We start from the raw sequence: 13,933 nt of genomic DNA, 5'->3' as shown, positions 1-13,933 counted from the left end.
ACAACCATTACGTCGACCTTGTTTTGTTTAGCGTCGACACTTGATTGAACCTTTTTTTTTTTGCAAAACATTGCCATTTTCCAAATGTTAATGAGCGGGAAATTATTCCGAAATTGTGAAACTTTTTCCCGAATAATAAAGAAGCAGGCCAAACAGGTATGACAAAGTTTCGCATCATTCTGCAACCTTACCTAACAAAAGTATATATTTAGGTATTTCTGGCCATTGCTTTTCCTACTACAATGTTTTCGCCTGATGAAATGGCCAGCAATCTGGCTCGCTCCGATTTTAGGCTTGGACACCCCCTTGTGCCGATGTGAGCTATGGCTTATGTATCGGATTGCAGAGAACGTGATGGAGGAGTCTGTTGGCCCCCAGCGGCGTGCTTCGGACCCGCTGTCGGCGGTGGGCGACTGCCTGCTGCGTTCCTCGACGCGCAAGAAGAGCGAGACACGCGCAAACTCGATCGTGCTGAGCACGGCGCGCAGGCTCTGCCGCAGGGGTTCGGGAGGCAGCCCGTACGCTGAAGGACACCTTGACGCCAACGGTGAGCATGCTGTATATAACTACTACCACCACGTGGACTCTGATTTGTCGTATTATCAGCGTGTCCTGCGTGGGGCGGCTTGAGCGAAGCTTAACGTTAACCATGTTCAGCGATGTCGAACAAACTAATTCTGGGTGTAACGAAGAACTGGCGGTTAGCCAGGCGCATCCAGCTCATTATCGTTGCAGTGTGTCATCTCACACGCTATGCAGAAACCACTGCACTCCCATCTGCAACTGCCCAAGACGTTGCATCATTCATACTGCGGCATGTTGTTCTTCGTCACGGAGCCCCTCAGGAACTTCTTAGTGACCGAGGCCGCGCTTCTCTATCTGAAGTCGTGACGTCGCTTCTGAAGGAGTGTCACATCATCCACCGGACCACACGCGCATACCATCCGGCGGCGAATGGGTTGACGGAGTGTTTCAACAGGCTTTCAACAGGCATTCTTGGCGATATGCTCGCCATGTACGTCGCGTCCGACCATTCCAGCTCGATGGGACGCCGCTGTGCTTGCGTTCCTCAGGTTCGCCTATAAAACTGCCACTCAAACCACCACTGGTTTTTCTCAGTTTTTCTTACTGTACGGCCGCGAACCTTCCTGCACCATCGATACAATTCTACACTACTAGCCTGATTCATCGGAAAGTGTTACAGCATCTTTGGTTTGGCTGTGGGTTCCACCTCTAGCTCCCGGCCTTTCCTCTAACTTGCTCCCAAGACATCATGGCCCCTACCATGTGATTGCACAAACTTCCCTCGCGAACTATGTCGTAGAGCCTGTGTCCTCGTCTTCTGACCAGCGCCGCGGAGGTCGCGAAACTGTTCACGTAGATCGTCTCAAGCCCTTCTACGATCCCTCTGTGTTACCATATGCTTAGATCGCCAGCATGGCGTCTTTTTCTCTGTGGGACAAATGTAACCAAGGAGAACTGCCTGTTAGCCAGGCGCATCTCCAGCATATTACATACAACGAAGACGAAGTGCTCGTCAGTGAGGCGCATCACCAGGGCATTACGCACGGGGCCGGCTCTGACTGCTCACTGGGTTCTGACTGGCGCACCAAGTTCGACCTCTCGCTCCTTGCCTACCCTGTCAATAAACACCTTGACATGGTATTTTACGTGCTAGAACCACGTTCTTGTTCTGATGCTCGCCGTAGTGGGCGATCGCGGATGAATTTTGACCACGTAGGATTATTTAATGTGGCCCCGATGCATGGTACACGAGCATCTTTGAGATAGATGTAGATTCATTTTGAAATTATATGCTCAAACAGTTTGCTTTACACACACGTCAGTGAAATTGGCCGATAGCTTCCAATATTTTTTGCCAGATTGTTCATGGGAATAAGTTTTGCTTTTAGCCAGCTATTTGGGACCCGTTTTTGGGTTACAGAGGCATTTAATATGACATCCAGATAGTCTGCCACCCATTCCGCCTATCTGCGTAGAAAGGCGATCGGTATGCCGCCTCGACAAACGTATTTTTATCATTAATGTTTTGCAAAACAGCTGCAATGCGTTCATGTGACGCTTGTGTAGCGGGAACTGGTGAAACGTTCGGAGACATCAGTGCGGTAGGTGAGCTACCATCTGTATAGAAGCATAAGCAAAAACAGATTGAAAAACAATTCCTTAAAACAGGTTGCTATGCGCGAGCAGTCCTGAGGCACCGGGCGCGGGATGAATTTGGACCGGTGGCGCCTTCGTGCGACGGCGCCGTGAATTAATGGCATGTGGCGGCCGGGCCGCGCGCAGCAGGCGCTGCCCTGAAACCAAGTCTGATCAAACATGTTGCGTTTTTAGGTGCACCAACAGTTACTGAAACATGACTGAAGCTGGTTAGGCCATTCAATTCAACGTTGTTCATCGCGACATCGCGTTTTTCAGGCGGAAAGTCTGTATATGTGCGGTGTGTAGGCAACAGCGCGTACAGGCTAGTGCTCAGCAATTGAAACGCGATACTCGAATCGTATGGTCGCCACCGCTTTTTGCACTGATTGTAAGCGCTGGGGACGCCAAACTGATGCATTGTGGTGTATAGTGAAAGCGAGAACCTTCGTAACGCATTATGACTACATTTGGTCCCACGGCGCTCACCTGTGGCGCGAAAAGGAAAAAAAAAACAAAAAAAAAACGGCGGCAGCCGCGCGCTCCCAGTGCTTCAATCGCTGGGCACTGTACATTTCCGATGCTGATTTGCTATGGTCTAGTTCTAACGTTTATAAAAGAGCCGTTCATACGCAACAGCTTCGTGTCCCACTTGCGTGTCTTCGCCTCCGCATGCAGTGTAACGGCTCCGGAGTGTTGGCACCGAAGGTGAACACCCAGATTTGTAGTCATTTTGCCGTCTTATCAGTGTATCAGTCTTCTTCTTAATGTACATTTTCCTTTCTAGCAATTTCCAACTCTGGTTGCGTCCGGCACATGACTGTGCTGTACATCAACGGCGAACGCCAACGCAGTGGCGTGTTCACACTCACCGCCACCGACGGCTCCCGTCGCGCTAAGCTATATAAAATGAGCCGTGACTGAAGATTGGGCTAGTTTATAAGCAATTAAGAATGGGGAACCATTGCAAAGATAAAAGAACTACAACGGACAGAGAACTGGAACTTACTGACACATGTGCGATCAGCGAAGCAGCTCAAGAAACAGAATAAGGAAGACATATGTCTCCTTTTTTTTTCTGTCCATAGTTTTTGTGTTCTTCGCCCTATTTACATGATTAAATACGCGAGAATGTTAACGCGCACAGCAAAATAACATCTGCAATATAACTGCTGGAGTTCCACGTCTTAGCTTGCCGCGGAGCTCCGTTCGCGTGGTGCATTTGCATCACAATTTGCGCTCGTTTTCTGCTTTATATACTACTTGATGCCACGAATCTGATCTGCCTCGTGACGACCTTTCTCAAAAGCAGACACACGAAAATGCGTTTTCCGGTGCGTCAGCCCTTAAAACCCGCAGTGCCAAATCACTGGAAGCACCGAGCGCCTTCGTCCCATCGTCTGCTTCACATGCCAGTGCTCCGACAGCTGCCGCTCGCGGCGCTGTTCCCCAGCATATCGCCGGCGCGCCGCTGGCGCCTTACAACGGCCGCCCGGTGCCTATACACAACTATCTCATTGGACCTTCACTATCCCGCGACAGGTGGCGCCAGACACGATGTGGATCATGCATCATAAAATTAGTTAATGTAACGTCGTTATATTTTGTTTTAGCAACAGCCAACTTAGCGAGCAGTAAAATAGACAATGCTGAAAGTTAATATCTGATCATTTCTTAACTTCTTTTCTCACTCGGCTAATTTTTCCCTTTGTGTGTAAGTTCAGAACTGCGACGTGCTTTTCTCGTCCTTTATTACGGCATACCAACGGGAAGCCCCGGAACAACAAATACACATTTGACCCCATGACGCATGCATACGCACATTTATACAGGTGGAAGCCGGTTGCAGATACGCAGCAAACTTCACCAGTTAATCTCTGCAAACCAGCAACATACGACACGTGCAACACATCTGCCGATGTGAACGCAACACTGTAAATGTATAACTTCGTGTGTTATCCGTGGGTTTGTTTGTTACTTTTTTTCTGAATTGGCACATGTCTTTTGACGCAGTCAAAAATAATACCTTTACATGCAATCCACATCGCATTGACGTCATCCGTCTGATTGAATATATCTAAAGCAAATGAAAGGTAGTAATGCATGCGTCATCGGCTCAGCCAGAGTTCAGAAGCTGCGTACTTGTATTGATAACCTTAGGGCATAAGACCAAATGCACTATCTGCAAAAGAAAAAAAAACTTATGATCTGAGAGGACGATCTCCACCACTACGTCAAGCAATTGCGGAAATATATATTCCCAGCAGATGAGGTGGCAGAAGAAGCATTTTATTCATTCACTCATGTAAACAAACATAGAAACAAAATATACAGGAAGAGGCCCAAAGCTCTTGACTGTAGGGGTACCTCCTGTACAAAGTTCAACAAGAAATGTTAATGATTGTTCGCTCTCTCCATTGGTTATATGTGGTATCTAAAACATGTAGCCTTGACGTGTTTCCGCCTCCGCAACCACTTCTGGCACATGAACTCTCCAAAAGCAGCCATTGATATCTGTTTCCGTTACCAAGAGTTTCCGTTTCCGTTTCCGTTACTATTGCTAGGGCATGGATTTGACACCACCACTTGGTCGTGTTAGATGACGCGGTTGCGATACCTGACCTCGTATTTGACTCCTCACTTCGCCTGTTTTCGCAGCGTCGCCGCTGAAAGATTCCCGGGACAAGGCCCATTTCGACAAAGGGTACGCCAGCACTCCTCCGCAAAGACCATGCGGGTGCCTGAAGTGACACCCGTGGCGCACTCTGACAGGCATTCTCGCGCGCACCAGGCTCGATTCAGTGACGACACTTTTCAATTCCGCATGCACCAAGGCGAGAACGCTAAAAGTAAACAAGGAATCATTTTATACTTGACTGCACTTGCCTGTCAGAAAACTCTCTCGCCGGGTGACTTATTCTTAATTGGCTGCACTTCTGAAACTGATTGACAAGCAGAACATGACATATTCATTTGTAATTTAGCTCGATGATTAGAACCGTGCTATCTGCCACAGGCAACTTTTCAAACTTTGATGCAGCTAAAACAACTGGTATACAATCAAATAAACAGCGAAAGTCGTCAACTTTTTCGAATAAATACCATCAGTACCAAAAGAATTATACAATGAATATTACAGTGTACCAAGACGACCACGTCGCCGCCTACGGAGAGATAGGTGCAACTATTCTAATTATAAGTGTGAAATATTTACTCCAGATGTGATGAAATACACCACCAGTATTATGTTCCAAAAGTTTGCCACCCTTCTTAACCAATGCTTCACGACTTCACGACCTTCTAATGAACCATAAATTTGAAATGAACCCAACCTAATACTCACCCCTGAGAAAGACAAGATCAAAGGATTGAAGGTACATTGTACCGTCTGTCCTCCACCTATATTGCATAAGCATTTACTGAGGTGATTTCGAGAAAAAATGAGGTAAACGCTGCAATCAATCCAAACATCAGGCTTACTTCAGGACTCTCATCAACAGTCACTGCCTAATCCTAATATGTCATTAGTAAAGGTGGCTCGCTAACAACCTGCGGAACAAAAAACTCCAGCCACTGGAGCGTAGGAGAGAACAAACATGGGTGGTCTAAGACACCTTAAGGGGGTCTTGGTCCAACCGTTGTTTTCATACTTCATGGGCATTTCATGCACTGCAAATGATTTGGATAAGCCGAATTCCAGATTGTTTCTTTACGAAATGGGGAGGAGTATGTATAGGGGTGCGCTTATAATCTAAACTTTTAAACAACGAAACAAATAACGTCCTATTCAATTCTAGGATCGAATCGAACAGGGCATTTCAATTTAAATTTGTAAATGCGAGCACATTCCGAGTAGTTTTACAATATTGCAAAGCCTTCTGTGCGTATTCAAATATACAATTCAAGCATACGTACGACAAATTTCATCCCCGTGGCCATAGTATAGGCATAAAACAGGAGAACTTACATTGTGGAGCAGGCTACGTTACTCCAGGAAGCCATACCTTACCAAATGTACAAGTTACAACGATCATTCACTGTACCCGAATTGTTCAATCTATATGAACGAACTGCTTATTTGTTTCTAATGCTCCATTTGTGCCTTTAATAAAGAACGCTTCACAACATGCACTATAATCAGATGCTTGCTGTATTTATTACTACTAAGATGTAAGCTTCGTTTTATATGTGAAACGGATGGTCATTATTCAACAACTATGCAAAAAGTATTCGATATTGAATTCGATTTGTTGCTCGCAATATTTAATTCCTACTCGGTTTCGTCTCAAATACTCGCACCCCCCTAGGCGTTTTGTTGTGACTATGAGGGTCAAGGTTCGTGAGCTGAGGTACTGCAGAGACCTTCTAACCCAAGCTGTCTGCCATAGCCATCCCGTTTCGTGTATGGCAGGGCGGGCGCCCAGCATGGCGAGCCGCTCCAGCTGGACCCGGCAGGCACCTCGGGCTCGCTCGAGTCGGTCCGTGACCACGAGCCTCTCTGCTCGCACCGCGATTACGTGCTCCACTCACAGGCCGTGTTTGAGACCTACTGGAAGGGAAACCTGCACAACATACTCGACGTGCTCAAGGAGCTCACCGACAGGGGCTCCGCGGAACTCGGCTGGAAGCGGCAGGGAAAGCTTCACGAGTTCACCAAGGCAGGTGCACTACCGTGAATAATATTCCTCTGGGTCATGTGATAGCAGAAACAGCCTACCGATTGCTAGACTGTACGTGTCCTGCACGACCGTTAAGCCTACACCGGAGTATGGATCAACTATTGTAGCGCTTTCATTCTCTCTGTCTCCCTAGTAGCGTTTCAGTCATGCCCACCCCTCACTGATGATTGATTGATTGATTAATTAATTGAATGATTGATTGATTGACTGATTGATGACAGCCAGATGGATGGATGGATGGATGGATGGATGGATGGATGGATGGATGGATGGATGGATGGATGGATGGATGGACGGACGGACGGACGGACGGACGGACGGATGAGTGGGTGGGAGGGTGGGTGAATGGGTGGGTGGATGGATAAAAAAGATCGGGTTGGCGGTCTGTTCTGAGGGGGTGTGGAAACTCTTTTAAACTTCCTAGGGTGGTCGCAACTACTGCCAAACTCGTTCATTGTGTATTTAGGCTGTGCCCCATATTGACCGTTAACGTCAGAGTTCGTGTCAGCAAATCAGCGAGCCTTCAATATCTTCTTCACGGTCAGCGCCTTTCGTTGCTCCACTACGCTGCAGGCGGTGACTCGGGTATGGCAGCGCGTGGGGGAGCAGGTGTCGACCAACGCGAGCGAAGTCCTATCCCACCTCGAGAACCACCAAAGCAATGCACCGTCACGACCGGACTTCCTGGCGCACGAGCTGCTGCCGCTGCTGCTGCGCATGCGCGAGGTCTGGTGGATCACGCAACGCCACGTGGCGGGGAACTTCCTCGCCCTGTACCAAAAGTACGACGGAGCTTCAGACCAGTGGCTAATGTCCCTGAGAGAGGTGCGCACCTCGTGCCTGCGCCCGGCGCGCTAAAATATCAGGTCGGTTGCCTGCCACGCAACGCCGGTGTTGTGCTACGCGTCTCCAGCACACTGCAAAAAACTTTAAACCAGCAAAACTTCAACGGCAACTGTTCCGGCACAATCGACGGACAGGGTATCCAACAAGTTGGCGAGTAGTTTAAATCTGAAACGGTCTGACCACGCTGAACTGGTGTTCCGATTTGACATAAAGCGGCTTTTACTAGTCTATCTAAGCAGAGGAACAGTTTCAACGAACCAAGTAGCAAACTCTGTCGTCTGGAGGCAGAAACCTGAAACATCTCTATGCCTGTTAGTCGCAATTCTGGCAATTTGAGGAGGTAATCCTTAAACGTTAACGCACATTTCTGACAGCACTGAAGCGTTTATAGAATATTACAGTAAAATCTCCGTCAATTATATTCGTCTCCCGAAAGCGAATTTGTAGTTTTCCAACTAGTTGTAATCTTAATTTAGCAAAATGTCTTCTATAGCTCTCCAGAATTGAAAACACAAACTTCAATCAAGCAAACGAAATACCAGCGGTTACTTGACAGCAGATGTACCTTCTCTTGTTAAGCTTGTGACACTCAAAGTAAGAAACTTGTCCAGAAAATAGCACTAAGCCGTCGCCAACGTTTTTTTTTTTGTTTTTTTTTTTTTGTCGAAGCACTCCACATAAATTTATGCAATAGAAACGAACGATGGTGCAGAGGCGAGCGTATACCTCGCATCCAAGAGGGCCGCCATGTTCTGGAGCACATGCGTTGGCGTCTCTACAAATGCAAAAGCACATGTGCAGTCTACTGCACGTAGCACTAGTTCTGCGTGCTGTACTGGAAACGTATTTTAAAATTGTGGGGTCTTCGTTTGGGATTCGTGGACAAAGCACAAATTATGCTTATTTTAAAGTGTCGTGTTACAGAACTGCTGTGCGCTTTGAAAGCGAATATAGGAGTTCTGAAAGCACGCTTTTTAGTCTTCACTTATAACGATCAACGTGACCTCTCGGATATAATAAGGTTACCAACATATGTACAAAATTATTTGCAACAAAATTACTCAATTAAGTAGCTTTTACTCACTGCGATGGCACCGTACCGGTACAGCGCGCACTTGCTTTTCTGGATGCGGTGTACTACTATATTTCGTTCAGCATTTACAACAACAAAAATGACCAGCAAAACGCGTTTGCCATTGAGCCGCAGTTGCGACAGAACCTTTTTGATTCGGTGAGACGTTGTCGTAAAATTAATGGTGGAGCTCAAAGCACGTGTTACCGCGCGCGTCGACCCAGGTGGACGTGCACCTTCTGCGCACCGCCATCGTGCACCGCGAGATCATGGAGTGCGAGCTCCAGAAGGTATTGCGCGCCGCAGACCGGGAACTGGCGTCCAGCTGCTGCTGTCTGCACGAGATCTTCGTCAAGGAAGGTATCGGCTACTGGCTCGCCGAGCACCTGGACCTCATCTGGAGCGAGTTCGGCAACCAGGTCCAGAAGGGCGTTGTCAACCTGCACAAGGCGGTACGCACTATACACTACACCGCTGTAACCATGTGCTTTATAGACGAGGCAAGCTCAAGTTTCCTCCTGCGATCCCAGCGCCAATCGCTCCCCTAGCGAACAGATTCGAACGCCGGAGTGACTGCGCGCCTTATTGCGTTTCCACTGTGGTAAGCGTGGCCTCGTCATCTCGCAAGTCTGGTACACAGTTTTGCTATCTCATTCAATATCACTACAGCCTCTAGAACACAAAACACCGAGGCCTGACCTATAATTTCGCATGTTTGATAAAAAGTTGCGTTTTTTGTTTTTTCACGTGCCTTTTTTTTATTCGTGTGACCTGTGCTAAATTGAGTGGCCCTTAAGTGCACGCCGATAACGCTTTGTAGACATACATAGGTACATGCGTATGGCGTGTCCACTCAATGATTGGGTCCTATCAGTGTTAAGCTCACTGCAGGACCAGCTGATGAGAAACAGTGTCTTGGTTACGTGTATAATGCCATCTTTTCAAAACACCGTTACTGTGATACATACCATTTTAAATTAAAAAATGGCTTCTTCCGAAAGCGCAATAACACGAAGTGGACCTAGAAAAGCCCAAATGGGGAAGCAAGCAATAAAATATATTAATTGTTCTTTTCTGACTCCCACCTTATTGCAAGATGTATGAATTTTATGTTAGGTAAATAGCAGTTATGAAAGCTGATCGACGTCGATCGCTCTCAATTTCACGAGGCAACAGACAAAATTCGGCCACAGCGAATTTTGTCCGAATGAATCTAATCTAGGTTTTGAAACAATTAGGCGATGGAGTTAGCATGGAAGTAATGAACGAAACCTTAACTAAAAAAATTTCGAAAATTGCGAGTAAGGTTAGACGTAATAAACCAAGAGAGCAAGTATACAAGCTCTCCCGAGTAAAAAAAAGGAACTAATAAAGTAATGGAAAACGCATAACACTGGATAATTCCAGAGATAAGGTCGAATTTGCTGAATTGTCACAGCTGTTAAACACGAAGAAAACAAATGATATTCTAAAATATCACGTCAGAGAGGTTGAAGAAGCAGTAACTGTAAATGGGGGCTTCATGAAATCAGTGAAAAGGAAACTTGGCATAGGAAAGAGCAATGTTTATGCACTGAAATATAAGCCGGGTAATTGCATCAGCAATTTCGGTTAAGCAGTAAAGAAAGCAGAGGACTTCTGTGCTGACCCAGAGCAGCCACGCAACCTTGACCGGACGTACAGGATGCATAGGCTCCTTGTGTAATTAGCGATGAGGTTAGAAAGGCTTTGCAAGGTATGTCCCGGATGAAAGTGGCAGGAGGAGCTGCAACAACAGTCAATTTAATCAACGGTGCAGGGGGATAACATAAGGACTTGACAAGCTTGCGACCGTTTATACAGAATGTCTCATGACTTCATGTGTACCAGTGCCAACATTATATGGACACATAAGAAGGGAGACGCTAAAGAATTAAATAACTATAGGGCAGGTAACTTGCGTTCTGTGTTGTACAAAATATTCACCAAGGTATTCTCTAATAGAATCAGGGCAACGCTTGACTTCAATCAACCCAGATAACAGGCTGACTTCAAGAAAGGATATTAAACAACGGATCACATTCATATAACAAATCAGGTAATTGACAAATCTGCTCAGAACTAAAACCTGTCTAAGGATTTCATAGATTACGAAAAGGCGTTCAATTTAGCAGTTAGATTCAGTATCTATTCTGCCATGAACGCATTTCATAGTCAAAGTATACCAGAAGCACATGTGAATGTCGTAACAGATATTTATAAATACTTCACCGTTACCTTATTCTTGTCAGGAAAATCAATCAATCGTTTATTTTTCCTTTGTAGGAAAGAAAGGAGCAGCCACATGAAAGGTGCTGCCCTCAGCAGTTTCACGGGGTGCCTGGCTCCCGATTTGTCAGCAACGGTCAGGAAAATACAGCTCCATACATACTGCTTTGAGCAGGTATTTAAACAATTAATGCGTATGGACACGATATTCTTGGGTAACAAAGGGCAAGAAACATTATCACCAAGAGAACACCAAACACTTGGGAGACAAGAGGACAGTTACATTTTTCCAAGCAGGAAAGTACCTATAAAGAAATGGCTCAGGTAGACCCTTGGCTTACGGCGGTCTCGGGTTGTGCTCGAATACATGTGTGGTGCGCTTGTATGATGACATACCCTGTTTGGTTTGTACTGGGTACGCTCCGCGGCAGCGACTGTTAATGATGGAAACCAGCGACACAGACGTGTACAGAGAAGAACACGTGGACAAGACGAGCGCTGGACTCACACGGGAAGAGTTCGGCGCGCATTCTGACCACTTCGCGTGCGTACGCGTCTATGTATTTCGTAGGTATCCTTTTCGCTATCTTGCACCAACTCGCCCAGCTAGAAATTCTGTTGTAAAAGCTGTGGGGTCTCACACGTGCTCTTGGGACAAAGGAACAACACAGTAGTGCAAACAATCAAAAGATCATTTATTGCTCCTTTCATACAGTATTGCACGCTAGCCGAATTACTACACCGATGGGCTCGCGACAAATCGAGGAAGTCCGACTCACCGCGACCGGATAGCGAGCGAATATGTTCGCCTCATGAAAGACCCATCGCCTAGTCGTTCACGTGTACGGTCACGCGAACGACGGCGGGTTCGAACGATCGGAGTTCGTCCATTCCGGTGTCCTGCTCCTTGCCTCGCGAGACGGTCTCGCGTGGACTGGCGCACGGGCGAAGCGTTCGCGCTGTCCGCCGACTCCCTGCCCGCAGAGGAAGCACCTTCTTCCTTTTGCGCCTAAGTAACCCCGCCGTTAGGTGGCATTAGTAGCGCAGCTCGCGCCATCTCTCGCAATCCGCAACCACACCGACCATCACCGTCGTAAAGCCACGCGGCGAAGCCCGATTACAGGAGACGGGAGCCATGCGGGGAAAACCACATCAGGGGACGCGTGAGAGTCGCGCATCCCCACAAAGCTGGGCATCAAACAAGGACGTGAGCCCTTTTACAAGACTATTGCAGAGTGCTGTCTAAGGTTTTGGGTACACCAGGTCACTAAGAATACTAAACGAGCCAATTTCGAAGAAAAAGCGTGAACACTGCTTTCAGGATTGTAATATTTAAAAATTAATGAAAGCAAAACCTTAGTCACAAACTTAGCTTGTATAGTGAACCATTATGAATTGTAAATGTTCAGGTGTCAATTGGAGATGTTTCCTGCAGTTCCTATGTCTGTGTAGAATTTCTGACTATGTTTCGGTTGTAGTGTGTGTTAGAATAACATGTTCTGGACAAGATCGATTAGTGGCATCAATTTTTCTCAGCACGTATAAAGTTTAGAAGAATGTCCACAGTGAAATTCGTGACGCAAGCTATGGTTTCAGCATAAGACTAAAACTGTTAGGATGCTATAAACACATAGCTTGCAGCGCCTTGTGTAAACCAGCTCGGTAATGTTCTCTACTAAAATAAGACTAATTACCATATGTGCATGTAAATAACGCGACCACGAATATAACGCGAAGGGGACCTAATTTCGGCCACTCGGAAAAATAAAGACATATATTACTATATGAATTACTATACCAACAGGAATTATTACCACGACAACGTGGAAACAACTAAAAAAAGCGGATGCCCCAGGGCTTTATTCATGGTGACTTCAAACTAGCTGCCGTCGCAAAATCGAGTGAAAGGGTGAGTGCTGACGTATTTATCCCCGTCGGCAGGAATGGTGCCATCGTCCATAACACCCACCAAGGTTATTGGACCAACATCACTTCAGAAATGCCCGCGACACAATTTAAGGCGGCAAAGCATTTCACGGATTGCGCGGTGATGCACCGCGCAACTTCGAAGACGTTCGCTTGGCACGCCGCACAACAGCGCCTGTTGTATTACTCAGTGTTGCGATTAATACGTCGTAAACATTAACAGCGTTCTAAGTCGGGAAAAGAAAGAAGACGCACAGTGGCAACTCGCCGCTCGACACTCGCGCTTGAGACGAAGTGGCAGCGCCCACATAGAGCGTGGCATAGCACGGCGAGGAGGCGACAATAAAAGAAAAAAAGACCCGCGTTATAATCTCGTCACGAACCAGAATACACCGCGAGGCGCGTTCTCATGGCCACGAATTTCGAAATAAATCCCGCATTGTATTCATGTAAAAACAGTAATATAATATTGGGATTTAAGCAAGGCCTCCAGTAGCGTGAACGCCTTTTTGGAACTACCTGCGGCAGATACAAAGTATTCAGTGCAGTTTCTTCACATATTCATACCACGTGACAGCGCTCACGAAAGATGAAATGGTGCTGGCACCATTTAGTCAAATGTTGCCGGACGGGAAGTTTCTTCAGTCTTTATGCAAGGTGTCTGATAGTGTTTCACGTCAATTAGTGGGTAAACAGTAATGATTTATCCAAGGTCGATTCACATAGGTCAGAGTGACACAAAGTGGTTCAGAACGGATTGTCACCGACATCAGCAAGGGTGGTTATGGGAGCAGCGATTGAAGCGCGACTATGTTTGGAGGGAACAAGCATTTGGAAAGAAAGAAAGGAGCGTTTTATAATTACCGAGAGACACAGTTAGATCCATTCAACGAAAATAAAATTCATAATCAATTTTATATACGCATGGCGAGAAAAGAAGAGACGATTTGGTTTTACTTGATCATTATCAATAAATACCTTTTCTCAGCACCCACCGTAAGAG

General features: G+C 46.5%; 1 protein-coding gene across 1 annotated transcript in view; it reads left to right on the top strand.

Moving 5' to 3' along the window:
* The window catches only part of LOC125944182 (uncharacterized), a 67,533-nt gene that overhangs the window by 20,118 nt on the left and 33,482 nt on the right, over positions 1 to 13,933 (top strand). Inside the window, exons 2-6 of the mRNA XM_049664496.1 lie at positions 347 to 547; positions 4,819 to 4,864; positions 6,572 to 6,822; positions 7,336 to 7,664; positions 8,982 to 9,209. Coding sequence (XP_049520453.1) covers positions 347 to 547; positions 4,819 to 4,864; positions 6,572 to 6,822; positions 7,336 to 7,664; positions 8,982 to 9,209 — 1,055 coding nt within the window. The remainder of the gene's footprint in view (positions 1 to 346; positions 548 to 4,818; positions 4,865 to 6,571; positions 6,823 to 7,335; positions 7,665 to 8,981; positions 9,210 to 13,933) is intronic.

This window comes from Dermacentor silvarum, chromosome 3 (genome assembly GCF_013339745.2).
Source record: "Dermacentor silvarum isolate Dsil-2018 chromosome 3, BIME_Dsil_1.4, whole genome shotgun sequence".
Lineage (NCBI taxonomy): Eukaryota > Metazoa > Arthropoda > Arachnida > Ixodida > Ixodidae > Dermacentor > Dermacentor silvarum.
Note: the sequence above shows the minus strand (reverse complement) of the source record. Positions and strands in the feature narration are given on the sequence as shown.